This window comes from Astatotilapia calliptera, chromosome 5 (genome assembly GCF_964374335.1).
Source record: "Astatotilapia calliptera chromosome 5, fAstCal68.1, whole genome shotgun sequence".
NCBI classification, from domain to species: domain Eukaryota; kingdom Metazoa; phylum Chordata; class Actinopteri; order Cichliformes; family Cichlidae; genus Astatotilapia; species Astatotilapia calliptera.
In genome coordinates this window covers 20,057,875-20,085,555 of record NC_137426.1, presented here as the reverse complement: position 1 = coordinate 20,085,555, position 27,681 = coordinate 20,057,875, and the positions used below count along the sequence as shown (strand labels likewise).

The window sequence follows — 27,681 nt, the reverse complement described above, 5'->3', positions numbered from 1 at the left end:
ATTTGTTATTTTGTTAAAAATGGATTGTCATGAGTGATTGCGCAAAGTGCTGTAGTCTGATCTAGACATCTCATGATTATAGCCTTTCAAATTAACAATACATAGCCAATACATAACCTAATGAAAGTAGTTTGATCAAGCAGAAGCAAAACAAAATAAGTATCATGCTATACTGCTAGAATGGGTCTACATTGCTGAGCTTTTTCTGAAACCAGATAACCTGGGAGAGACATCACTTATGAGTTCCGACACAACTACACATCAGGTTGATGCATGCCATAACAACATGAATGGTGTTAGAGGGATGTAGGGATAAAAAGAATTTCCGGTTACTACGTAAGTTGGGACGTAGATCTCCTGCAGAAGTCTAAATCAAGCTTAACTTGGGATGCTGTGACGCTTAAACCGGAAGTAGCCTACTCAGGCACACATTTCCATCCCAGAGACTGACAGACACCACGAAACTGCACTTTCGAGGACATGGTTCACGTCATGGTTATATATAAATAGCAATTTCCCTCTCTCGCTCTCTCACACACACATCCATACAGTATGTATCGAGACAGAATAAAAATGTTTCCTCTTTAAAACATTATCTTTCCGTCTTTGGATTCCACCCACCACATAGGAATTAATATTGTCATGTTTGAGCTATTTCTCTACAGCAGCTTCATCCTGGCAGCGTGCTCACACAGGGCAGTGTCTCAACAGGCCACATTCAGCCGGTGCTTTCCATTTATTGATCCTTATCTGGTTATAAGGGTACACATTCACACACGGGGGGCAGGAAACTTATCTGAGAGAAACCTGTGAACTGGCCTTCGCTTTAATTTTCTTATGATCCCGTCACGGTCTTTCTGTCTTTGAAAGTGGAGTTCAATTTTGTGGTCAGCTAAGGGGGCTAACAAAAAAAAAGACAAATAAACTGTAGATCACATCATCCAGCGTTTGTTAATTTGCAGAGAAAACAGGTGAGCGCATTTTCTTGCAACCAGCGCGGACACAAGAAAATGCTTATGATTAGCATTTCAGGACATGGCTGCTGACCTTTGGACCTGGTTATGAAAGCTATAAAAGACCAAAGTCCAGAAAAAAAAAACCTAAGGCTTAATTTCACTGCTCTGCAGCTGGTGGAAGAATAGTCTAAAGTAAGCTTTTCTCTGCTAAGGAGATACGATGTCCGACACCTTGTCCTGAGACAGGAGTGCGCATGACGCAGGTGATCGCTGAAGCTTTCAGCCGTGAGAGCTGCACACACCTCCGCAGACTGAAGGAGCACGGAAGGCGCTGTAACCAGATCCCGAGTCTGTTATTTCACCTGCCCGTGCTGTTTCTAAACACATTCATGTATTTTGAGGTCGATCGGGAAGGATGAAGAGCGTTTTTCTTCACTACGTTTTTTTCTGGGTGACGTTACAACTGATTGCTGTACCTGCCACAGGTGAGTCGCTGACTTCGGGATACCACACCGATACGATAGAGACGATGGGAAGGTATGACGCCGAGTGAAAGATAAACAGCAGCACGCAGGTATAATCCACAAGCTGAAAGCTGGCAGTGGCATTTTAGATCCAGAATAGGAAAACATAACTTTTTTAAAAATCGAATTGTGGGCGGAAAGCGCGTTTTAAAAAATTCTTACAATGAGTTCAATGTTTTGTTTTAATGTGTGTTGAGTTGTTTCGCAGGCATTTCATGAGTAGCAGACCAGGAATCATTTCCACATGCAGTCTGGTTTGAACAAGCTGTCACACGGATGGCGTGTCCCAGGGAATTTAGTGGTTTATTGCATAACAATGTTTTATTACTTTTTAATTTAGGAGCCCGTAAAGAAAAACGATATAATCAGTATAATTATCTATAATAATCATAACGGTTTCTAAAGGCTGTCTGCAATGTCACTATAAAGAACAGAGTTTTATTTTTTTTTTTAGGAAACCTTTAATCAACTAAAAAACTTTTAGTACTCAAAACATTCAGTGTAATAGTACTAAGTGCTTGCTCTCCATCATAGTTGAGACATACATATTGTATTTGTACACCTATAGATAAGTTAAAGGCTTTCAAATGAAATAAGATGCACTGATGTAACCAATAATGTGATTCTGATAAGGGGCTTTTCCCCTTGATGAAGTCCAGGTGGCTTTAACTGGACTAAAGTTGTTTTTGAGCCTTGCTGTGGAACAAATTATTATTTTTAGTGATATTTAAATTCACCAAGCAATGGAAATGTATGACACCAGCCAACGTGGATGTCAGCCATGTTGAAGAAACTAATGCAAGCTTTAAGTGTCTTGACTGGCCGCTCTATAGAGCCAGGAGAAGTGTGGGCGTTTTTAAAAATTGATGGGTTTTGGAGCTTTTTCTTTCTGCTGCACTTCTGATGCTGCTGGAAAGAGTCTGTCTGACTCCTGAGCTGCAGCCAATAAATCCAAACTTTAGACAAAGTTAAAGAAAAATAACAGTTGGAAAAATGGTAAATCAAACAAACACATTCATAAAACTGTAAAGAAAAAAACAAAGTCAAACAAACAGGTAAACTCCATGTTCTTATAGTTCAACATAATCAGTATAATATTAGTACATGTCTGTGCTTTAGGAATATTTAGCCTGATTGTGCTGTTGGCCATCACACTGAGAAAAGTAGATGTATAGGTTGTTGAGGTACTAAAATAGGCCATTTTAACCCGTTGCTAGGTGGTTGCTAGGCATTTATAATTAAACTTTTGTGGATAAAAAAGATTTTTTTTTAATAGCTGTGAAATTAAGATGAGGCTTTCTTAAGGCATTGTAGGTGCATGGAGGCTAAAAACAGATCATTTTAGCCTGTTATTAAATGGTTGCCAGGCAACATATTAGTATCATAATATATTGTGCATAACTCTGCTTTATGTTATTGTTGGGAAATAAAAGCGATACAATGCTTTAGTGAGACGTTATAGGTTCGTAAATGCTAAGAATGCGTCATTGTTGCATGTTGCTAAGTGGTTGCTAAGCAGTGTGAGGACATCACAACATCTGATATTCACAAAAACCTTCCTAAATATACCTTTCTGCCAAATTTGGCTGCTCCAATCACTGTTGAAGATAAAGTTGCTGACAAACACACCACTGAGACAAGCCCCTCCCCTCAAGGCAGCTTTCTTCTGATTGTCTGCCTATTGCAAACAGTTGGGCAGGGCTTCTGTGCTCAAGGTGGTGAGCTTCTTAATTCATTCAGTAAAAGGACTAGATGCTACAATCCCTGATGCGGCATTGCTTCGAATCGAGAAAGTCTTGAGGGATGGCTGTTATGAGGAAAGGCAGCCCAGAAACTTTACCAGGGGGACGCATCGTTGTGTGCCTCAGCTTCACAGGGTGTTTTGTTTTTTACCCAAGCTAATCTGCCATTTTTACCGTTTACCTTCCTTGGTTAGCTTTAGGGATTAGAGATCTGATCTAGATTATCATATTACAATTTAGGAGACATCATCAGTAGTGGACCTTGGATTCATCAGGTGTTTCGGCCATTATGACTAGACACCCTCATCCAAGGAGGCCGTGCCAGGGTTGATCAGGCCCCAGAGTGTGTCAATGGTTTATGTTAATTTTTTATTTCTTTACTACTTTCTTCTGTTTAGTTTTCTACAATTTATTTTCTTCTATCAATTCACTACACTGAAAAAAATGTTTTGTTCAATTTACTAAATTTTTTTATGACAAGTGGTTGCACGAAATAAATTTGTTTGAATCCAGAAATATTTTTTAAGTTAACAGAATTTAATTTAAGCGAGTAAAGCCAACATATATTTTTTAAGCTACTTTAACTTAACTGTTGTGGATACGACTTAGTCAAATAATATTAGTAATTCCAACTAAGGTTGTGTTAAGTGTACCAGAATAATTTGTTTCCTTTAAACTTATGTCCCTAAGTTATATTCAAATCAATAAAATTGTTAATTTCTCTCTATTTCAATTAAGTTAAGTTTACTTAAAAAATATTGCTTACCCTGATTTGTAGTTCTTTTTAATAACGCCAATAATGAAAACTACAAAATTCTTTCACATCATTTATTAATGCAAAATTTGTTGCAAACAGAATAAGAATCCACATGTAAGGGAAATTGCTGTAATTTGTATAATACAAATTACAAAACTTTTGCCTATGAACTAATAGCTTTAAAAAGCTCTATTCAAATAAAACAGAAACAACAGACAAGAGAAATGTTAACCAATGTTTCTCTTCCTCTAACAAAGAATAAAACACTGCCAGCGGTATAAAGTATCACAATTACAAACTGATGCATCCACAAACTAACCAAAGTTTCAGACTTGCTGTTCTGCGATCCATATTTAGAAATTGCATTTTAATAAAGTAATTAAACTTAAAACTAAACTTGTGTTTTCCTTACTGCTTTCCATTCTAGTCCTTCCTTGAGGATTCTGAATGTTTTACATGTTTTCTGACCTAACATACTTGCTTCAAAACAATAGTCCTAAAGTGTTACCAGTGTGCTGCAGTGTGGTAATCATGCAATTATTATTATTATTTTTTTTTTTTTTAAATCAGGTGAGTTAACACTGATTATAGGGCAGCAGCTATCAAGGACCGGAATAAAGAAAAATTGCTTCGGTAAACTGAATAATTACAAAGTTGCTCTTCAAGCTACTCAAATGTACCAAACGTGAAACATTCATTATTGAAAGTGAAAATGTTCAATCAAAACATAACACAGAACGTGAGAACGAATGATGGTTATACAAATATTTCACTCCTATTCACAAGAGCACCAGTCATTGGTAATTTACATAACAAAATGTAAATGAATGTGTGGTTTTAGAAATCTTCCTATCCAGTAGCAATTTTGTTCTTCAGCCCAAGGACTTTGGGGGAGAGCTTTTCCCCATCCAATCCCATCAACACTTTCTGAATGAATTCATAATAGTGCCTCAATTCCTTGGGGTAGGCTAGGTTTAGTGCATAGATTACTCCAAGCATCAATGCACAAGCTTGGGCCGGAGATCCAATGTTGTCCATGACTATCTCCCCTTCAACAAATATTCCAATGTCATCATAATGTCCATTTTGTCCATCCTCCTTGTTGATGACATAAATGCCCATGGTGTGCTTCTTTAGGCCTCTCTGGATGTCATCTCCTTCAATGTCCTAAACATTTAATAAAAAGGTAAAAGAAAAACAATTAACTCTACAATTAAATTCCAATCTAGTCGTTTGTGTGTGTGTAAATATCTAAGAAGTGTGTGTATAGATGACTTGCTAACAATGACTTACCAAGTACTCCCGAATAAGGCTTCCGTCCTCTTCACCAAGGTAGAGGCAAAGTGCCCTGAGAACTGCTTCCCTTTTCACTTTAACATCACTTTCAGCCTGTTTAAAGAGAGTTGCTGATTAAACCAATTTGGAAAAAAGAACAATGTCTGACATTCGCAATAAGTAAATTTTATCACAAGTCAGTTCAAACATAGTAAATAAAATTTATATATGAAAATTTCAAAATTTAGATTGCTTGGCCGGTCACCTAAAATGGCTTATTTGACTCACCAGTGACTTGCCACTTAAGACAAATTAAATCCAAATAGAATTTGCAATATTCAGATTTACCTCTTGCATGATCTGCAAGTGGTGGGCAAGTTTCTGCCCAGAAACACCGCCCTTCTTCTGGAAAACTGTCATCAGCTGAGGTGTAATTCTGTCTAACTGTGCCGCGAAGGTCGTCTCCAGTTGAAGTGTTGTAATACGCTGGAATTCAGCATTTACCTGTATCACACACACAGAGAAAAAAAAAAAAAGAAGACTGGTGCTTAATCATTGGTATGGTTATTTTGTTATTTCTTCATTAAATGCTACAATGTAATTGCCATCACTTCATAAAGCATGATTAGCATATGGGTTAGTATACAGTGCATAAAGGATGTTACTACTGTTAATCAAAGAAGAAATGAATGGCATCAGTCCATTTAGCGGGTTTAAAGGGTTTTAAAAAGCAGATATTTGTCTGTTTCAGGTGGTTGGCAACACATTTTCCTGTGCTCTTTGTCCGCTGGTGGGAGTGTCTCACCTGTGAGGTCAGCACCTCTTGGTGGTGAGAGATCTTAGGGGTTTTAACTTGACCCATTTATTTTTTTATCTTATGAGCAACAAAGTTTGTTCATCACATTTTTAATTTACATTTGTTTAGCACATGCTTTTAACAATCTGAGGCTAACTAAAAACTAATAGCTAAATGAAAGGTTTTAGGTTAATTCACAATTGATAATCTGATTTCACTCTATTAATTACTGAGATGATTAATCAATCATTTCAATAATCAAACTCACTATAAAATAGTTTGGGCCCTATATGTAGTGCAAACTTACTTAAACAATCAAATATTTTTTATTTATAAGAAAAATCAAAAATTTATTTTATTCATGTTTCTACACTTTAAGTCACTTGTGTTTTTCATACACAACTTGTATTTTAAGTGCTGCTCAAATAAATACTCTGTACGGTACACAGGTCAATCACTATAAATGCCAGCCTCTTTATACCTATATTAGGGATCGTCTTAATCCAAGTGGCCCAGATTAATTAATGTATAACATAAGGAATTACTGAAAAGAACACTCAGCAAAAAAAAGCATGCCTTTACCTCATTAATCTGGAAAAGTGCAGGCCACCTAGCTTTAAACTCCCCAGCAGTTGGACTTCCCTGCACCACCTCTTGTCTACGGTAGGAAAATGTTCTTGACATCTTCTGTCTTACATCTGAGGCACCGTTTCTTCGTCTGATGTCGGTCAAAAGCTCAACCCTGATGTTTTCTAGACTGTCATCCGTTTCGCCAGCTGGGTGTAATGGACAAAAATTGACCTCAGCCTTTTTAGGTTTCTTAACATTTTTGGCTGGGAGGCAATCATCACTGGATTTGTTTTTCAAAGCATTTATAGTCACTTCAGGACAGCCAATGTTGCGCATCTTTGTCCTGTAATTAGCCATCTTATATTTCAGGCTAATCATCCAGCCATAGTAACCTGTGGCAGATGGCTCTCGCAGACAAGGAAATTTTTTGATCAGTGCCCCTGCAACTTCATCTATTTGGTAATTTTGAGGATAAGCAGTAAACTGAAAAATCGCCTCAGCTAGCGTCTCTAAGATGTCAGATTTAACACCTGGAGTAATCTTGAGCCGAGTTCCAGTTTCTCTGAAGGTCTCATTTCCACGCTGAAGTTGCACCTCTACATTGAATGAAAATCGAGGAATAGTAAACTCGCGAGGCCATGCACATGATCTCAGCTCACTGTCTGACTGTGGTAGAATTATGGTGCTGTCTGAGTTGGATGAAGACGATGAGAGACTGGAGTTTCTTTGAATACTTTCAGGACTTGCAGAGGAGTCAAGACTGCATGTGGGATACTGCTTTGACAAAGATGCACTTGTATCCAGATTTGCCATGTACACAAGTTTGATTGTACTTCGGTCTTGAATGTCTTGCATTGATGTTATGTTCATAAACTCATTATTGAAGTCAGGATCCATGAATTGAATACGAAAGTCTCTTTCAATTCCAAATGCTTGGCAAATTGTGCTCTGAAGATCAGTCAAAGTTCTTGGCATCCCAGATGGAACGTCAAGTCTCCTAAAATCATCATCTGCCACGATGACTCTCAACTTCAGCTGCTCTGCCATTCTTCAATCTGATTTTTAAAGACATTAGGAGAAAAAAAAAAGTTAAAATACTTTGCATTGAATAATTTTATTAGGGAGCACAAGAGTGCAGAACTGCAACACAGGTTTTACGGGTAAAATGCAGTTTATTTAATTTTATTCTATAGCTTCCTACTGGGTTTTTTGCATACGTCAGCCACAATCCTCAAAAAGTGTCACTTTGCTTTTAGTGGTATGTGTTGCAATTCATCCTTTATCAAAATGTTTTGAGCATCATCAATGATGTTTTTTTAAGACACATGACAACATGAGGCATGTTTGGTCAAAAGAACTCAAATGTAATGGAAAAAAAAATATTACCCTTGTGGGAAGTATCCAATATTTATTAAAAATAAGCTAAACATTTGTGGTACCCCTCCTGTTGCCATGAAGATAACTGCAACTGAACACATGCAACTGAACACATGCAATTGAAGACAACATTTACTACCTTCTATATGAATGAATCTTTTAAGTATGACCATTCGCCGGCCTCCAATCCTGTAATCTGCCAAGGGGTACTGGTCTACCAAGGCACCAAGATCAACGAGGGAGATGTGTGATGTGGGAAAAAGTTCAAAACCTCTAAAATGCTCCCTATACCAGGCACCCATCTCTTTGACAATGAAGCTCAGGTTTTCCTCCACAACAACCATTTGGACAACTTCTGCAAATTCAGGCAATCCAGCAGAGGAGCCATAAACTACAATCATGCCAGGCCTGTAGTTTGTTCCATTCACAGAAGCATTCTTTGTGAGCTGAATATGGGTAATATCAGGGAATTTAATCTTCAAGTCTCGCTGTACATCATGATGCAGAATGTCAACAGAGACAGTAGAAACAGCTGAGACAGTTAGGCTCGGCCTTACAGTTGTGACAGACTCCAAGTGGTATGCCATCATGAACTGATGTTTCACTGCCAGTGACAGTAGCACATTTTTAAAGCACCGTGTGTGACGAACAACCTGTTTGAAAAAACTGTGCTTTGCCTCGAACCTCATGGTCCACATGCCAACAAGTGGCCCAAAGAATTTAATCATCTGTGGATAATGCTCCACAAAATGATGTTTTGGTAACAGCTTCAGTCCTGGAAACAGCTCTTTCAACCTACATCTGTGGTCAGAGACTCTAGACTCAAGGAAAGCAATTGATTGTTCTGTGTGTACTGGTGCAACAACTAGTTCAACAATGTCCTTTAGGTCCAAAATTACCTGCCAAGCTGTTTCATCTGGAGGTACCAAGTGTCCTACAAACAATGGAAGGAATCGTAAGAGACTCCAATTTTCATGAGCATTTCCTCCAATGCTTTTGTTCTGCATGAAAGTCCTGGGAATAGCATGAGGGCGATTACTCTTGTCTGCCCATTTGTAGGGAAATGTCAGAATGGACTCATTGAGGCTGTCAAGTGTAAAATATTTTTTCAAAATTAAGATATTTAGGCAGTATGCCAACTCAACTGGTAATATGCCCTCAAATATGTCATGTGCAATATCTGGAGGATATCCACTGCAAACACTGAAATGGGAGAGATGTGCAGAGAAAACACACCGTCTTTTAACACCGTGACATGGTTTTGCATTACTCTGTGCAGAACTTACATGCATTTCATGTGTCTCTTTGCTTCTCAGAGTAAACACACCTGAACTAACCTCTGTTTCTTGAATATCAGATCTTTTGGCCTCACAAAATCTGCAAAAGTATTCACCTGAAAAACTCTCAATAAATCCAGAAATACTGTGTGCTCCTAAATTATCTGCTATGACACACTGTATTGTGCCCCTGACAAATTCTCCAAGATGTGCAATAAAAATCCCTTGACTTTCCAAAGTAACAAGATCACTCAACAAGGGCTCTAGAATCTTTTCATATCCATATGTCTTTACATCTTCAGACTTGCAGAGTAAAGCCAGATAAATGGAAGTCAGTGATGAATGGCAAGCAGGTGGTAAATTGCTAAGAGTCCAATATATGGCACAAATTTTGTGCTTTTTACGGGAAGTGCCAAGTGGATTGCAAATCTCAAAATCGTCAATATACAAATTCAGTAAAACTCGCAATTCACCTGCTGATAAAAAACTGTTTTCTTTGAAAAACAACCCCTCCCTAAAAGACCTGTAAATCACTTCTTCCCCACTTTGTTCTGTTATGCGACTACCATCCAAAACCTTAGCAAGAAGGTGGCAATCACTGAAAAGCTGCTGTAAAACCTTTAAAACTGGAACATACTGAAATGTTCTTTTATTTTTTTCATCCAACACATACTCTACAGGCTCTACAACTTTAAAATTTTCCTTGTAGAAATTTTTGCGCTTAAAGGATGTTGCTAGGGGACAACCTTTACCTACCGATTTATACACAGGATTAGATGTACACAGTGCAGATGCAAGTTCTTCAATGACTGACTGGTCTATTTGCAAGCTGTGACTGTTCAATGTGTCTTGGATAACTTTTGCTGCCGTACACAAAGATGCTGTGCCCAACAAATACTGAAGTTCCTCCAAAAGTTCATCAACTGCAGCACTTGGAACGTGAAAAATATTTTCTAGTTTTAATAACACTGCCGCAAGTTTTAGCTGAACTACGTCTTCATGATCATTTGATGTCTCTAAATCAACAGGCTGTTCGTCACCCCACAATTCCTCAGCATTTGAAGCATCATGCTCTGCAGTTTCAGTTGCAAAAGATCCTCTGACAATATCCTCTTTGAAGTCTACCAGCGAGTGTAAACTGTGCTTGCGACTTTTGTGTGACTTAAAGGTACTGTAAATATTTGATTTGTAGTCACAACCTTTAAACATACATGTTACTGTCTCATTGTTTTTTAAATGACGGCTAATGTGCACAAAATATTCACGCTCTGTTCCTAATTCACTACAACAACATAACTGACAGGAAAAAGTTGTAAATTTGTCAGAGTGCTCTGGGGTATTGCTATGATTCCTTGACAAGTGTGTCAGAAGTGAATTCCAAGTCTTTAAAAGACATGGACACTCAGGATATAGGCACTTAATGTGATGGCCACGCCCAAAATGACTATGTTTCAGTCTATAGTGCTTAAGAAGTTCTGATCGTCTAGAAACTTCTGCACTGCAGTCTTTACACTTCCACATAAACTGGACATACAACAAAGAGAAAATTTGAAACAAAAACAAAAAACACACTTAGTACTTTACACAAAGAAAACTTTAGCCGTGGTTAACCTACAAGAATGGATGCATCTTAGAAGTATGCTTGTAGGCTGTATTATCTAGAGAATTCTTTTCCCAACTCTGTTCCTTGAGGATGCCCATCCTGTATATTTTTGATGTTTCTCTGCTTCAGTGCACCCTGACATATTAACTGTGTCAGTGACAGACTTGTGCACAACTTGAAGAAATTAGGCTAAACATTGGTTCAAATCAGTGTGGCGATGCAAGGAGGCATCTAAAAAAAATGCAGAACAGAGATCTTTGAGGAACAGGGTTGGGAAACACTGATCTAGAGTGCACCTAAAATCTGATCAGGTTAGAAAGCAATACCATAACAGTGCCAATTGAACAATCAAATAAAAGGAAAAAATAAAAACTAATATGTTACAGCCAGCAACTTTCATGTTCAACTTTAAATAATTTTCTCTAAAGGATGGGAACTGTTGGCAACACATGGAATCAGTGTTCTACGCCCTAGTCTTTATATAAAAAAAATAAAAAAATAAAAAACTGTACAAAATATAGAGGCATCTTTTCTTAAACTATATTAATCATATGTAATAATTGATATTAATTAATATCAATATTAATAATCACAAGAACCCTTAAGATGAGATAGATAAACTTGTCAATGCAATACTGTCGTGATAAATATGTAAAGAATTTGCATGTACTTACCAAAATAACACAGTTTCCTTGAATAAACAATAACACATAAGGGGAAGAAAATCTGCCAGAAAAGGAACACAAATACAAAAAATTTAAATGAGGACTTTAGAAAGACAAACAATTACCATTTCCAAGCTACTTCATGATACTGCCTTGTAAAAAAACAAATCTTACTTGTGCCTCTGTAAAAACTACAGATGGCACGATACCACTTTTTTTTATGTCCGATACCGATATCATAACTTTGATTATCTGCCGATGTGAATCCGATATAGTGTATTTTATAATAAATAAAACTGGGTTTTTTAAATAAATATTTTGCTGCATTTTGTATAAGTTCATACTCAGTTTAAAAAAAACATTAAAACTATTCTGTTATACCTGTATGCAAAAAATACACTGCACCCAAAATATTTTATACTTCAGCAATACTGATCAACCTAAAAAACTTACACCATCCTCCTTATTCAGGTATTCTAAACAGTACATAGAAATATTAAACAACCTAACTAATAGGGCTGCCAACTCCCAGCAAAAATATTAGGAAACCACCCCCCCACCCTCTGCCTCATAATGCTTAATTGACGTAATCTACTTTAATGCACAGAAACAATTATTTTCCTACAATAATTAGATTCAACATTTTTCTTCAATACAGTTGCAGACAGCGCAGATGGTACCTTCCCAAAGGAAAAAGTGCTATATGAACTACTATTACTAGGGTATATATTAGACTTAATATTTACTACATACAATAATGGATTTCTATACATTTAATCAGATCACCACTTTGCTTGTAAGATTTAGATAATTATTTATTAAAAGCTAGACATTTTAAATGAGAATAAGAAAGAAAATCATTTATGTCCCCCTTTCCTTGTTAATGCCCTCACCATATATACAAACTGATATCATGACCAGCAGCTATTACGGCTGTGCCTTCAGAAAACACAAGCGGATACTAGGAAGTAATATTAAAAAAATTCTAGCAACAGCTGATCAAGCTTAAAAGTGCTGCTGTTGTTTATCTGCCGTTTTCCACTTTCTAGCGCAAACTGGGCGATTAACAAACAAGAGAGGCAGGACTAGCGACAGAAAAGCCGATCAGCTGATAATCGATCAGTTTCATGATTGAAGTAGCAACAGGAGAGGGAGGGGGGAGAATGAGGGAAGAAGTTTTAGCTGTTCAGCATGAAGACACCGAATAACTCCAGCTTTGTGTCTTTTTTTCATTCTAGCTGAAGTATAAAACAAATCGCTTCCTTTCCCCCTCAATACAAAACTCTGACAGCCAGTCCAGCTGTGGCTCCATAAATCGGTTGTTAAGCTCAGCATGGAAATACTATGCAAACATAAAGAGATGAACTTACACACTTGCTTTACTTCTCTGTGTTAGTTTTCTCTGAGATTAAATGCAGCGGTTTGGAAGCAGGTAGCGAGGCTTCAAATGCTAAACCAGACCGCTGACAGGTCTCGCACTCAACAGCTCTATCAAGTGAAGCAACTTCTTTTCTGAGTTAATTTCAGTCCTGACAAACATCACTCTCAGTGCCTTTTGAGCTCACATTATTGACAACCACTGAGTTATTCTCCTCCACAGTTTTCAACCATTATTTGTTTCTGCACAAAAGACGTTGTGCAACGCCAATCCTACTTATTTATTTCCTACTGCACCCCTGACTGTGCAGGTGCGTTCAGAAGCCCCCTCCCCCGCCCGACTATTCCTTAATGCCAATGTTGTGGCGGGAGGGACGATTTCTCAATTTAAAACTGCAGGCGACTGTACAGTGAACTTTACAGCTAACTACAGAGAAATTGCCTCGTTCCATAATTTGTTAGTACAACGTGTGCCACCAGAACTAAGCTAAAAACATGACAATTTAACGTAGCAGTTTTAAATTACTCTTTTAATAGAGCAGTAGCTAATAGAGCACATAGCTAGCTTAGGTCAAATCACGACAAAGTTCAGAGGCGTACAACTACTTAGACTTCTTTCTCCATGTGCACACGTCTTAAAGAGTCAACATGCTTTGACTGAGGTAAAAAAAAATAAAACAAAAACAACCGGAAAAGGTTTACTTACCAAAGCTAGTCCACCTTTACACGAAGTTGTGTGATTAACTTGAGCCCGCTTGCAGCACACAAAACGTCTGCTTTTAGTCCGCGCGCAAAATGGTGGCCTGTCCTAACGCATGCGCAAAATGGCCCAGCAGGAGGCTATGAAAAACATACTTAAGCATTTTGAGCTACATTTAATTAACTAAAATTAATTGGATTAAAACGCAGGGAATGTATTCTGGAGTTACTCGAATTATATATGTAGACAGGAATTACTCATTTGAATTAAAAAGATATACCAAAATAAAATATGCTATATCTAAAAGGAGCCAATATCACTTTTTTCAGTGTACAACTGAGAAGTAATACTTACCTCTTTAATATTTATGGAACCTCACTTATTCAAAGGTATAGAAAAGATGATAGAGAGAGGACAAAAGAGACAAGATAGGAGAGAGCAGAGCAGAGAGGAGAGCCGGAAGGGGGGGGGGCACCTGATCTGGCGTCCCACACCTCCCCGCCGGATCGGGCTGTACGCTCAACCTCCCCACTGCCTCCCAGAAAAGGGAAGAAGCAGAAGGGAGAAGAGTGGAACATTTTTCCATTTCTTTTTTCTCTTTCATTCCTCCTTTAGGTTTCACTACCATGAGGTTAACTGCACGGCTCCCAAGAGGACCTGGGGTCAACCAGCAAAATTTTTAGTGTTAGGTTTTCTACCCTTTTGTCACCCTCTACTGAGGCAGGCCCACCACAGGTTGATCAATCCTGGGCGTGTGTCTCACGGTTAGCTGGCTGCCTTAGCTGCCCAAGTGATGTCAGCCCTCTTTAGCCATAGCCGGTGACTGGTCCTCTCAGCAGTGTTAGCTAGTTCTCTTATAGCCTGCTGTTGCGCCTGTCCTCTGATTCCAATCTCTCTAAGCAGTTTTGCTGTTGCATTGTTAACAAAGCCCCTGCACCCCACTTCCAATGGGCGCTCCTTGATCTTGCAGCCTCTGTCCTCTGCCTGTCCTTTCCAAAAAAAAAAGTCTATTAGACTCCATTCCCCAGATTTCACTCCATGTGAGTTTCCTCTTTTCCACACACTCCCAATCCATCCAGCGACCCTGCTCGGCCAGCGCTACAGCTCTGGCATGTCTTACTGTTTCCTCCTGTCGACGCACCTCCTCCACCACCATTTTTTTGACGTTCCATTACAGATGTCTGTTGCCACAGAACCAAACTTGTCAGTGTTTTCTCTCCATTTCAAGTCATTACAGCAGGCCAGTCAAACAAACTGGAGGCTCTTACTGCATTTGAACCACAAATATGGGAGTGGTAAGAATCATCGTGTGTGTGCGTGTGTGTGCGTGCGTGTGTGCTGTCATGTCCACGTTGCTCACAAGCTGTTCGCCATATTACAGTGTTTTCCCCAACTACAGGGAAAGTGGTTCCTGGAGGTTCTCATTGAAATTGATTGTAAAAAAAAAAAAGAGGAGAAAAAAGTGCTACACCAAAAACCCACCAAGATATTGCTTTGGTTGCCAGCAGATTACCATGTTGCCAGTAGTTTTTCCATGTTTTCCTGCAATTATTTGCTAACTACTACCCCAGAGGTAATACATCATGGTAAAGGAAAATGGAGACACTTCACCTTCAAAGCAAAAGCTGTGCTTCAGTCCTACACCCAGCATTTTTCAAAATGTGGAACTTTTATTTTGAAGGCAAAGCGCCTCCAGTCTCCCTTCAGCTCAGAGGTGTCAACGGTTTCCATTCAGACTGTGACCGCAGCACTATGCTAGCAATCAAAGCAATTACAAGCAAGCTTTTTTCCAACTGGTTAGAGAATACATATTGTTCCCTAGCAACAGGCGGTTGCCAGGGGGTCACTGACTGGTTAACAGGTCTGTGCGATTGGGACTTCAGCAATCACTTTTCTGTTGAACACCATCAACTTGAAGCAATCACTCAAGTGTTACAATTTTTTCCCTCCTGACCAGTGGTTGCCAGATGGTTGCGTAGGCATGTAGGCTGGAGCCTTAAGAAACTCCTGTGGGGAGCTTTATTTCCGGTGTCCTATTCGCGCCTTGTTTACGGTCCAAAACAAGTTTAGCAAATGAATGAATCAAGCGGCGATTTACATTTCTATATATGTCTTGGGCATTTACCCAATATATCTGTAAATGATGTTCATCGACTTGTCGATATTTTTCCCCCGCGCCTCAGAGCAAAAGAGAAAAGGTATTCAAATTTTATATTTCTCAGTATCTATAAACAGCTGTCCCTCGTTTATCGCGGGTGTTATGTTCTAAAAATAACCAGCGATAGGTGAAATCAAGTAGCCAATTTTATTTTTTGACGGTGCAAAACGTTTCGCGGACATACAGTACTGCACTTCAGAGTCACACTGCTAGCGATCGATGCAGCGATTCTGTACTGTACAGGAGAGACGTCACGGAGGAGATCGTCTGCAGCGATCAGGAAGCAGGACACAATGTGATGTAAAAAAATAAGCATGCAAACGTGCACTAAAAAATCTGCGAAACAGCAGGTGAAAGGTGAACCACGTTATTAGCGAGGGACCGCTGTAATTTTGAAGGTAAGTCACAACATACCCTTCGTAAATACTAATGCATAGAAACCCTTACCAGCAATCATTCATTTTTTGTGTGGCTTTTTTTCACGGTTTGTTAACATGCTGTGTAGGTGTGTACTTGACTAGCTGATATCGACATAACGGGGGAAACATCTGGTTTGACTATTGTTCACCTGTAGTTTGAATGCTGAACATTTGCCTATTTAAATCATAAGACCAGTCACTATACAGAGATGTGCTTCTGAATGTGGACGATGTGTCTTCTGATTCTGTAATGCAGTTCTGCTTGTGTTGAGCGATGTAAACAACTGATCGATCTAAACTCCTTAAACGTCAAAATTGATCATTAGATTTTTTTTTATGACACAACAGTGGTGAGTGTTCCCACCTTCTGCTCTTTGTAACTTAACGCGATCTTTCCGTTTTCGAGTTTTGGACATGATTTTGGAGTATATCTTCGCAGTAGCGATTGACCGCAAAGTAAAGCTACCGGAAATGTACAACCCTACATCCGGTCTCAAACCAGGAAGCTAGCATTTTCTCGTGCACAGGGTCTACTGGCATGCGTTGTGCGACACTATCTGTTTTGGTTTGGGTTTTTTTTTGTTTGTTTGTTTGTTTGTTTTGGGGGGGTTTTCTTGCTTGGGCCATGCAACAAAAGTTTCCCACTGTATCAAGCGACTCACACGGTGTGACGTACCTTCGCATGACCGTGTGGAATGACAGGAAGCGGACGCTCATGGTACACATGAAGACCGTGAGGGCTGCAAAAAGTCATGGCATACAGGCAGATTGCAAGTGTGCTCAATGTTGACAAGGACATAGTCAAAGCTGTGGTCCTTACAGATGGCTACATCTAATTAAAAGTAAATATTTGACCTGATTAGCTGTGTTTGAGATCTGGAAAGCAAACATGGAATGAGAGCAAGTTTTAATCAAAATGAGGTTTTTCGTTTACTGCCTGAAAAGCTGAAGAGCATTGCACGAATAGTGTGTAAAATATTTTAGATCATGATGAGTTTAGAAAGTAGCCTTTGTTGATTCTTCTCTGACATGAACCGGGTACTGTGCCATCTGTCTGTTGGACTCACAGGGAGCATATCTGTCACTGATCCGTGCAGCACCGCGTCATGGCATATGGCACCGGCACAGCTCGAAGCCAATTATATGACAGATGATTCGCTCAAATCTCTCACACACATTTGCATGCATTTCTCCTCTGAGGAATGCACCGAGATGTACAACTTCTGTACATCTCAACAAGCAAGTCCAATCTCCCCTCATCTTTCTGTCTCACTTTTGGTCTTTTTTTTCCATCCTTATGACTTCTCCCTTCTGACACAGTGTACATTTGTCACAGTGCTTTCACTTTATCAAAGTTTCTGCCCTTCCCTCTAAAAGTTATTACTGTTTCATTAACAAAACTCAGATATATGAGGGATAAATAGACTTAACTCTATTTGGGTAGAATCACCTTCTGTCCAAACTGTGCTAAGAACCAATGTCAGTCTATTTGCAACAGATGTGATATATTACAGAGCATTTTGTGAACCACAGGCATGAATTTAGGAGAAATCACATGCAGAGAGAGCACAATAGTTTGTCAGAGCAGATAAGTGGCTCAATCATTAACTGGATGCAGGCAGGATGGTGCTTGTAGTTAGGATTGATTTTTTTTCTTGTTTAAAATTATCCCAGTAAGACACCTGTTTGATGACAAAATTCGCCACAATTGCTTCTCAGAAGCAAAGCAACCAATATGTGTTTGTCCAAGTCGAGAGATCCTATAGAAACTGGATGTATATTCCCTTTTTCTCACCGCATTGGTTCTTCTTCTCCTCTTTTTTCCCCTGATTTATCTGCAGTGTAAACCCATCTCCACTTTCATATAATAAATCTCCTTCTGTGACCAATCCTGTTGGTTCCTTGCTATTATAAATCCTCTGCGATCGCTGCACCTGAAGTGTTCTAGGTGAAATGTTTTTTCTGACGTGTGTTGGAAGCAGCAGAGAGGATTGTTCTCAGTTATGCATGAAATAAGACACCTCATATACGCCAACTCCATGTCATACTTTATATCAATGCCTCCCCGCGGACAGTAACTGCACCTGTGACAATGATACGATCTGCTTTGTATGGGTTACATGAAAGCAGTGTCGCTTTTTTATTTGACACTAATAGAGTCATGATGGCGTCATTTGTCACTGCCAAGATTTTAAACTTTCTCTCAGGAGGAAGAGCCAACCTTTTAAGACACAATTTTTTTTGGAACATTTTATATTAAAACTAAAAATTTATCTGCCTGAGCTGTCATTCAACCTGCACAAATTATGCTAATATTGCTTTTATTGCTAATATTTTTTTTAAATATAGTGTCATTTCATGTCATTTCATCAAATGCTTCCCATTTGACCATCTCAGATTTGTCTGAAAAGATTCCAGGAGAAGCAGAGAAACGGTTTTACGTCCCTTCTGTCACTGTTTTCTGAATAAATATTTCAAGGAATGAAGGTTCATTTTCTTCCTTTTGTGATTCTGACTATTTTCAGAGGAATGTTTTTGTTTGCATGTTAACCTAATAAACAGTGTGACCTATGAATCATTAAAGCATTAAAAATACTCCTAACTTGAGGTCAACCAGTGTTGTCTACACATAACAGACAACTTAGTAAAGAACCCATTTTAAACAATATCTTTAGGCTCTTTGATACTAGCAGCCTGTCACGTAAACAGAATTTATTTGTGTTACTTTAGATGCATTTATGAAAAATTAAAAAAAATGACCCAGTTTCACAGGTATAAAATTGTATTTTCGATTAGATGATCCCCAAAGAAAGCTGAAAAGTAGATGTACTTAAAAAAAAAAAATTAAAACTGGCAGTTCCTAAGAAAAACTAGATCACTTCGATTTAAAGTAGCTTAACAACTGCTGGAATCATTGGCATAAAATTTGTCAAATTGTTTGAAACCCTGAGGTAATGCTTTCTTCTTCTTGCCTCAGACTCAAAGCTGAGTCTGTGCCATCAGCCTCAGCTGTGTTTAATATTTTGAGCTGACAGTCAATTGATTCCTTGATATCTCGATGAGTTGAAGTCGGCATGTTGCGTTTAATGAAATGTGAGGTGTTAGATGTAATAAAGAACCCGCACACATTTATCATCCGTGACGCTTTGATTATGTTGTCTTTAACTTTAGAGATTTGTTGTTTACAGGCCTTAACTAATTAGATTCGCCATCACTGCTCTCTGTGGCATTCATCGATGCAGCAGAGACACACAAAAACAACCAGCTAATGAACATATTGGAGCTAAAAACCGAAACACTTGATTAGTAAAGATGAAAACTAGAGCTATAAATATTTCTATAAAATATGGGAAGGATTTTGATTCAGTTTTGATTCAGGTAACACAAACATAGTGTTATGCACTTCTGTGCGATGTTTAATTAAACAGTCTTATTGATAATATAATGCCTATAATATATTTTCCTTAACAAGCTTGCTCTCATGGCTCTGAGTGCATTCACAAGAAGATCCAAATGTACACATGGGAAATGTAGTCCAAAACTTAAAAAACACTTCAGTTAACTGTGATGATTCTACAAGCAAAAGTAAAAATCAACAAAAGACACAAAGCAGGGAAGCAGAGGATGACTCGAGGGATAAAGGCACTGATTATCTAAGAAAGAAGGAGTAGAGCACACAAAATGAATACCCAGGAAAGCAGCATAACAAATTTAAACAGGTAAGAACATAAATAAATGGTGAAGGAAGTGCATCAGGTTTAGTTAATGAACCAAATAACTAAATATGATACAGCTACTACTTGTTTGAATTCTCTATGATGGAGGATCATTGCCACATGTTGAAAATAACCTTCCAGTTTTCCTCCTCTTCTGTGTAGTCCTGAACTGCTGTGAGGGGGACATTCTCCTTTTGCTGGACTCCTCGGGAAGTATAGCAAACTATGAATTCTCTCGTCTGTCGTTCTTCGCCGCCGACTTGCTGCGTCCATTTTCACTGGGCCGTGGGCACGTGAGAGTGGGGTTGCTGCAGGTGGGCACCGACCCTCACCTGGAGTTCGGCCTCGACGTCCACAGCAATCAGGAGAGTCTGCAGTCGGCCATGCAGGGCATCAGGCAGCTGAAAGGAGACACCAACACTGAGGCGGCGCTCGGCGTTGCCCGCGAGCTGCTGACTGAGACGGATGTGAAAGTGCCAAAGATTCTCCTGTGGCTGACTGACGGAGTGCAGCCTGGTGACGTGGACAGACCAATGTCAGAGCTGAAGACGCGGGGAGTCTCCGTGTTAATAGTGTCAACTGTACATGGGAACTACCAGGTGCTAAAACGTGTGGTGACACCTCCGCTGGACTCTCACTTATACTCTGTGGACATAGACAACATTGACATCATCACAGAGGACCTGAGGAAGGCCATGATAGGTGTGTATTTGAAATGCAGTATGCGGTCTATTGTAGACTCAGCAGATGGTTAATGACGTTCAATTCCAGAATTATTTTCTCCAGTTTCGTGTTTAATGCCTGCCTCCCCTCTCTTATCTCATCTGTAGAAATCATTTGTGCTGAACGGCTGCGTGTGGTTGATTTGACCTCCCACAGCGCTGTGTTGCAGTGGCGCCCTGTTCTGAGTGAAAACAGTAGTTATTATGAACTCTGGTATAAGTCTGTGAGCAAACCAGGTCGTGAGATTAGACTTACTTTAACGGGAGACTCCAGCAGGGCAGAGCTGAAAAATCTGCAGCCTGACACGACCTACACAGCGTCCCTCCGCCCAGAGTCCAACCAGGCAGTGTTTAATACACTCACCGTAACCTTCACTACTTTTCCTGGTAAAAAACATTTAATGGGAAAATTCTCTTTTAATGCATGTGATTCCCTAAAATGAAAAATAATTGAAGAGCTTGGTAGAAATCACTGGCATATCTTTCACCAAAGGCACCAGTTAAGGAGCTTTGGCTCTTTTCTCATAATCTTACTTAGACAATGTTCACAGAGTAATTGTTAAATGGTTTTTATTCAGATTTCAGATGTTATTATGTTGCTTTTATTTAGGTTTCCATGCAAGTCTGAAGCTATTTACTGCTGTATTTTTGAAGTTTGCAGCTCTGAAGATGAATTTTTATAATAATAAATAATAAATAAGATTTATATAGTGCCTTACAAGAAACCCATCGTCAAAAGCCAAAGGACTTGGTCAATATGTGGCATTTGAACTCTCCAAAAGTTGATTCTGTTCATCTGGACGTAGTGTTTTCAGTTGGAGAAATGTTTCGTCACTCATCAGTGACTTCTTCAGTCTCAGCAGACTGCAGGTTTCCCCAACCTTATAAACAGCGTTTAAGCCCAGTATATTACAATACCCCATTTTACTCATTCAGTTGCAGTTTGAAGCATGCTAGGGTTTCTACAGGAAGTTAAAACTGATACTACCAGTGTTTTAGCACCAAAAGTTAAAATTGAATCCTGAAAGCCATCTTCTCACCTGCTGCTGTGTGTGTCCCTTCTTCTTGTGCACTCCTCAGATGTTTTAAGCCCAGCAGTGGTCCACCTGTCAGATCATGGTCCTCATCAGATCCGTGTAAGCTGGGGTCCTCTGCAGCTGGCTCGGGTACAGCAATACACAGTGGAGTACGGAGCTATTCCCAGTTCACATGTCCGCACTGTGACCTTACCCAGGCAGAAAAATTCAACCTTACTGACCGGCCTGGAGCCGGGCACTCAGTACCTGGTTACAGTCACTGCTCTGCAGGTGGATGGAAAAGAAAGAGCTATGTCTGTGAGAGCCTGCACACTGGCAGGTACTGATATTCCTTCTTCTTCCAGTTCAGTCCCATCTCTGCACTGGAAGCTGACATTTAGAAGTTGATACTTAAAGGCTCTTTTGTTGTTTTTAAATAATTGCTATTTGTAGATTCTGTATCAGCCTTACTTATTACCAGGCTGCTTAAATCTTTGCCTCTGTTCCCTCTTGCAGAAGCTCTGCCTGCTCTGATTGACCTTCAGCTGGAACCAGTAAAACGACGGGACTTGGGGGTGGAGGAGATGCAAGTAAAGTGGCAAGCCAGTCAGGGAGGATTAAGAGGCTACTGGATCAAATGGGAGACAGAAAACCCCCACAGCACCACCTCTTCAATGTACCTACCTCCTAGCTCCCGTTCAACGCAGCTCACCCATCTTGCACCAAACAGTCGAGTGTGTGTGTCCCCCATCTACAGCTCGGGCCGAGGAGACGGGCTGTGCTGCACTGCCACGACTCACAGAGGTTAGCTGGGCTAATTATCACCACTTGCATGTTTCCCTCTGCAATTGTGGTCATGCAGAAGGTTAAAGGAAGTGCAAATTTATGTTTTTCTGTCTCTTTTCTCTGATAGATTCCAGACAGTGGGGTTAACAACCAGTGTAAACCAATCAGGCAGCCAAAGCAAACCACTCAAGCACTAAATAAGTTGGATGCAAATATTTCATCTTGAAATTAATTCTAGTGTGAGGAAAAGGTTTTTTCAACAACTCCACCACCAACAAAGATGAACAAATACACATGCCACGTACTTAAATCTTTTTTCCTGGCAATGCGGGAAGACAATATGCCACATCAGCAGTGTTGGGCAAGTTACTATGAAAAAGTAATTAATTATAGTTACTTTTTTTTGAAGAACTAACTAGTAACGGAGTTAGTAACTGAGTTACAATATTCTAAAAGTAATTAATTACTTGAAAAGTAACTATTGCGTTACTTTAAAAAAAATGTTTAACCCTCTGGGGTCCAAGGTATAATTGGCCCTTTTTAACTACTTTTGATTTTCCCTCCACATTTTACCTTTAAAAACTATTTACTTTGCCTTGTTTGGTCTCATTCTTTTCAGCATAACCTCATGTGTCTAAATTTACAGTCCTGTTTTCATTTTGACATACTCTATTAACACAATTGATCTAAAATCAGACAAAAAACATAAAATCAGAGTAGAAAAAGTTATATTTGTACTGTAACAACCACAAACATGTTTAATGAATCATATTTCATAACTTTAAATGCAAATATAAATTGTCAATTTTAAAATCCTATGCACAAGTTTTGCAAACACAGTTATTTGCATCCATTTACCTTTTATCTTGATTTTTTTAAAATAACCATTTCAAACTATTTACAGAACAATCAGCTGTTCTGCATTCAATAAGATGCCACACAAATTATTTGTGCCACTCCAAAACAATAATTTCTGTCCACTATAAAGGAGAACATCACAGCCTGATACCTGCAGGCCTGACAGCAGCAGGTGTATCACTCCTTTTTCTACCTGGGGACAGCAGTCGCCTCGTTGTTCTGACACACAACACAAAACTATCCACAACACTACACAAGACAACACATTAACTACACAGCCCAAACACGCTAAACTTCACAAATCTCTCACATCTCAAAACTCTCTCTCTCCCTCTCTCTCTCTCTCTCTCTCGCCGTCACTCCTAAAACTTCCCGGTTTTTTTGTTTTGTTTTTGTTACTCTCTGCTTATGTCTGCATAAGCAGAGAGCGCTTGCTAGCGCTGTCCTTAGACAGTAAACGTGATGAAACTATTGAGGAAAAAACGCAGCGTATATATTGTTTATTGTGACTCTGGTTTTGCGTGGCCTATCAACACAATTTAAAAACTAAACTAGTATATATCACCTTGTTGCTTTGTGTTTAAGTGGTCATGTGACTGGCTTACCACGACTACCTTATTCTTCCTCAGTCAAACAGCAGCACTCATGCGAGTGTTTTGCCCCCTTAGCTCCAGGTGTTGTAGACAGTGATCGTGATTATCGTCCGCGGGAGCGCGCGCAGCTGCTTAAAGCTGTAGCGTCCAGATTACTTACAGCTACTTTCGGCAACTGATATAAGATGCGGTAAGCTGAACACAGCTTCAACTGCCTGTTTGTTGAAAAATAGTAACCGGACGCATTTTCTTGTTAGTAACTGTAACGGCGTTGTAACGATAGGAATAGTAATTAGTTAGATTACTCGTTACTGAAAAAGAAAAGAAAGCAAATGGACTCCTTTAAGTTGTAGTTGCTTTCCTTTCCAAGCTCCTCAGATTACTATGACCATGCTGACTGAGAACCTACACAGACATGCCACATGAGTTTATCCATATCAGTCAGAGGTATCAGTCACAGATACATTCACGTACACACACTCACATACAGTTGTGCTCAGATGTTTACATACATGTCATGTTCATTTAGGACTTTTAATCATTTCTATGAACTGTTCTTTTTCCAGGGTGGAATGATTAAACACAATACACCTTTTAATGGCTTTAAAAAGTCAAGAACTGAGTGCACAAGCTTGAAATTATTTTGGATTTTCTTTAATCCACACAGGGTCAAAAGTATACATACACCCTCACTCATATTCTGTTGTTTTTCTACCCAAGTTGAAACTTGAAAATAAACAACGACAACCACTTTCAATGTGTGTTTGGGATCATTGTTCTCTTGAAACAGCAAGTTTCATCTCTCCAACTACTGATTGGAGGTGAATTTAGGGTAGTTGTCTTTCTTGATTATTCCATCCACATTGTGTAATGTTGCAGTACCACTGCTATCAAAACATCCCAGAGCATGATGTTACCACCAACATACTTGAAAGCTTCACCTTTACTTCTTCAAATTTACCTCTTGTCATTGTGGCCAAATAGCTCAAACTTTGTCTCGTTTAACCATCAGAAGCTACAAATTTTCCATTTTTTTCCTTTGTTGGCACTGCTCAGTCCATGGTGATGTAAAACGAGTTTCCCTGTGGACAGTGATGCTGATGTTTCAGCAGATTCAGTGTCATTACATGTTTACTCTCTTCTGAGAGTGACAGGTTGCCAACGTCTGAAAGATGACCCAAAGTGGAGACACATCTGAATAACTTGTACTTATGCACAACTTTTTGAGCTTGTGATCTTGGAATCTGCATTTATTTGGAAATGGCTCCAAGAGGCCCTCCTAACTTCTGTAAATCTACAGTTCTCCTTAGAGTTCCTTGGTCTTTGCCATTGTTCTGAGTATTGGTCAATCCAATGACTGCTGTCAAACAATCCTTTTTATACTGATGAAGAGAAACTCATCTGTATGTATATTTCTGACCCTGTGCAGATTAGAGAAAAACCTAAATAAATTCAAACTTGAGCATCCAGTTCTTGTTCTGTCAAGTCATTAAAGATGAATGCTGTACAATCATTCCACCCTGGAGAAAGAGCAGTTAAAAGAAATCGTTCAAAGCTCAAAACTACCACGGCATTCATGCCCACAGTGAGTGAATGTAAACTTCTGACCACAACTGTCGACAGCATTGAGAGCTAGTATGATAGTTAGTGAAGTGAGTGCACGTTTGTTCATTTGAAATAAGCTCTTGTTTTTCTTAAAAGTATATTCAACAATTTTAGTCTTCTGTTTGTAAATTAGTTACTTTTTGGGTTATTTTTAAGTAGAATCTGAATGGAGATTTGGTTACAGTGCCTGGAGCAAGATCTGTTTTTATGATCAGCTGGAGAAGTCGCCAGTGAAAGCATGCTTGCAGTGAAATGAAGAACTTAAGTGCCCCATTCATCTGTGACCTGAGCAGCTGAACTACAGTACCCTGATAATCAGGCTGAGATGCATTTTGTTTTCTCTTCCTTACTCAAGATGCAGGCATCAATTCAGGTCGGTAACAAGACTGGAGCTTCTGTGAAAGTCTTTACACAGCTCAGCTAAAACTTGAAACCACTTTACTGCGTTATTTTACCATTTAATGATGGCTACATTTACAAATGCACTTGGATTTTTTTTTTTTAAACACATATTAAATCATTCTAATAAAGTTTGCGAAATTTTAAATAAAAGGTAGAGGATTGTGATCTCAGCTGAAATTTTGTAATCCGTGAAAACTTTCTCTGGCAGATGATCAGAAACTGTTTAGTTTCGTTACTTTAACAGGGCTGTAGCTTTGTTTGGCAAAATCACCCGTTCATTTTAGGATTTCATTAAAAAAAAAAAAACCACACACACACATTAGGAGATGTGTCAGAGCATTTTTCATCATCTTTCTTTAGTTACATGGTTTATTATATCAAACCAGTTCAACATGTTCTGATCATGAATGAGTCAGAAAGTGTTACCTACCCGAACAGATGATATACAGTCAATATTTTATATTTTCCTTTCTCTGATGGACACACTCATCTCACAGTTGAATGTGTCTCCACGTTATCATAAGTGATGTGTATATAAAAATGTTTTTAAAGCTGATGGGATTAAATTTGATACTTGTAAATTATGAAGATGATAGTTGTATTTTTAGCCTCCAAAGGTGCTGATCAGACATATGTAGGCTACTGTGAATTTTTTTTTTTTTGAATGTGCTGACATTGTATGTAACGCTACTAAATTTACTTAGTTTTGTCTACTAACTAATGCTGTACAGAGTAAATAAACATTTGTTTAAAAAATGAATTAAATAAATAGAAACTATGCTGTTTTGTCCTGTGTGTTGTATTTGGTTTGTTTAAGGCGCCATCTAGTGGTCATTAGCTGTAATCAAGAGGCTACTTTCACCCGCTCAGTCTTTATGCCAGATGACCTTCCTGACGCAGCCCTACAGATACTGAGATACTGAAAACTAAGTAAATGGGGAAACTTCCTGTTCTCTTGTCATAATGCACTCATTTAGGATGAGTAGAAGTGATGTTCTGCTTCATAAATAAGTAACTCATGCGTTCACAAAGGGGATAAAGATGTTAACTGGAGCACTGATTTGATCCCTCGATGCAATGCAGAATGCATTTTGTCGTTGCACATCTCACATTTCAGAAACTTTTTCTTTTTTCTTGTCTTACAGTTACGCTAACTCAGTGCAACCTGTCATCTAATTTAAAAAGATGAGTATACCCCCTGCCGGGTGCTGCTAGCATTAATGACACAAATAAGAAGGAAGCCTCGCTCAGTTGGTGATAAAAATACTCCATCTATCTTTCCTTAATTGCTAATCCAATTCAGTGATATGGGGCTGGAGTCTATCTCAGCTGTCACAGGGTGAGAGGCGGGGTACATCCTTGACAGGTCGCCAATTCATTACATGATTAACACAGAGGCCGACTCATATTCACAAGTAGGCCCAATTTAGAACCACCAATTAACCTAATATGTCTGCCTTGTCTTGGACCTTAATAGAAAGCTGGTGCACGCGGAGAGAGACCATGCAGAAAGTCTTTGGCCTGGATTTGAATCAAATACATTATAACGTAACCTTATAACATAAATGGAGAAACCCTCTGTGCATTTTTGCCTAGAGTTCCAAGAAACTGTAAAATTTCTACTGGTGAACACTGCAACGTGTCCTGAATAAGGAGAGAGGAATTCCCACTAAGTTACTTATTCTAACAAAGGTGCAAAGTATTGATTTTCTTTAGGAATATCTGTTAGTAGGTTTCATGACCACACGCTAAACAGCCTTCACTTCCCTTAGGATGATGGTAGCAAA

At 39.0% G+C, this 27,681-nt stretch overlaps 2 protein-coding genes across 4 annotated transcripts; one reads left to right on the top strand and one right to left on the bottom strand.

Annotated features, from left to right (window-relative positions):
- Window positions 1-1,092: 1,092 nt before the first annotated feature.
- Window positions 1,093-26,680, top strand: LOC113022470 (von Willebrand factor A domain-containing protein 1). 2 transcript variants are annotated; one of them, XM_026167910.2, is made up of 6 exons: window positions 1,093-1,441; window positions 20,075-20,614; window positions 20,743-21,021; window positions 21,715-21,990; window positions 22,167-22,454; window positions 22,564-26,680. In XM_026167910.2, exons 1-6 carry the CDS (start codon window positions 1,372-1,374, stop codon window positions 22,581-22,583), a joined length of 1,473 nt encoding a protein of 490 aa, XP_026023695.2. In that variant the 5' UTR covers window positions 1,093-1,371; the 3' UTR covers window positions 22,584-26,680. The 2 variants fall into 2 exon arrangements, with proteins under 2 accessions (XP_026023695.2, XP_080157978.1); XM_080301852.1 differs by lacking the exon at window positions 1,093-1,441 and adding an exon at window positions 1,445-1,530.
- On the bottom strand, window positions 4,037-13,955 carry LOC113032630 (uncharacterized). 2 transcript variants are annotated; one of them, XM_080301851.1, is made up of 6 exons: window positions 13,626-13,955; window positions 11,552-11,603; window positions 6,633-7,675; window positions 5,603-5,758; window positions 5,273-5,368; window positions 4,037-5,146 (listed from the first exon to the last, which is right to left on the bottom strand). In XM_080301851.1, the coding sequence occupies exons 3-6, from the start codon at window positions 7,665-7,667 to the stop codon at window positions 4,829-4,831; spliced, it is 1,605 nt and encodes a 534-aa protein (XP_080157977.1). In that variant the 5' UTR covers window positions 7,668-7,675; window positions 11,552-11,603; window positions 13,626-13,955; the 3' UTR covers window positions 4,037-4,828. The 2 variants fall into 2 exon arrangements, with proteins under 2 accessions (XP_080157977.1, XP_080157976.1); XM_080301850.1 differs by lacking the exon at window positions 13,626-13,955 and having other exon boundaries at window positions 11,552-12,500.
- Window positions 26,681-27,681: the final 1,001 nt, after the last annotated feature.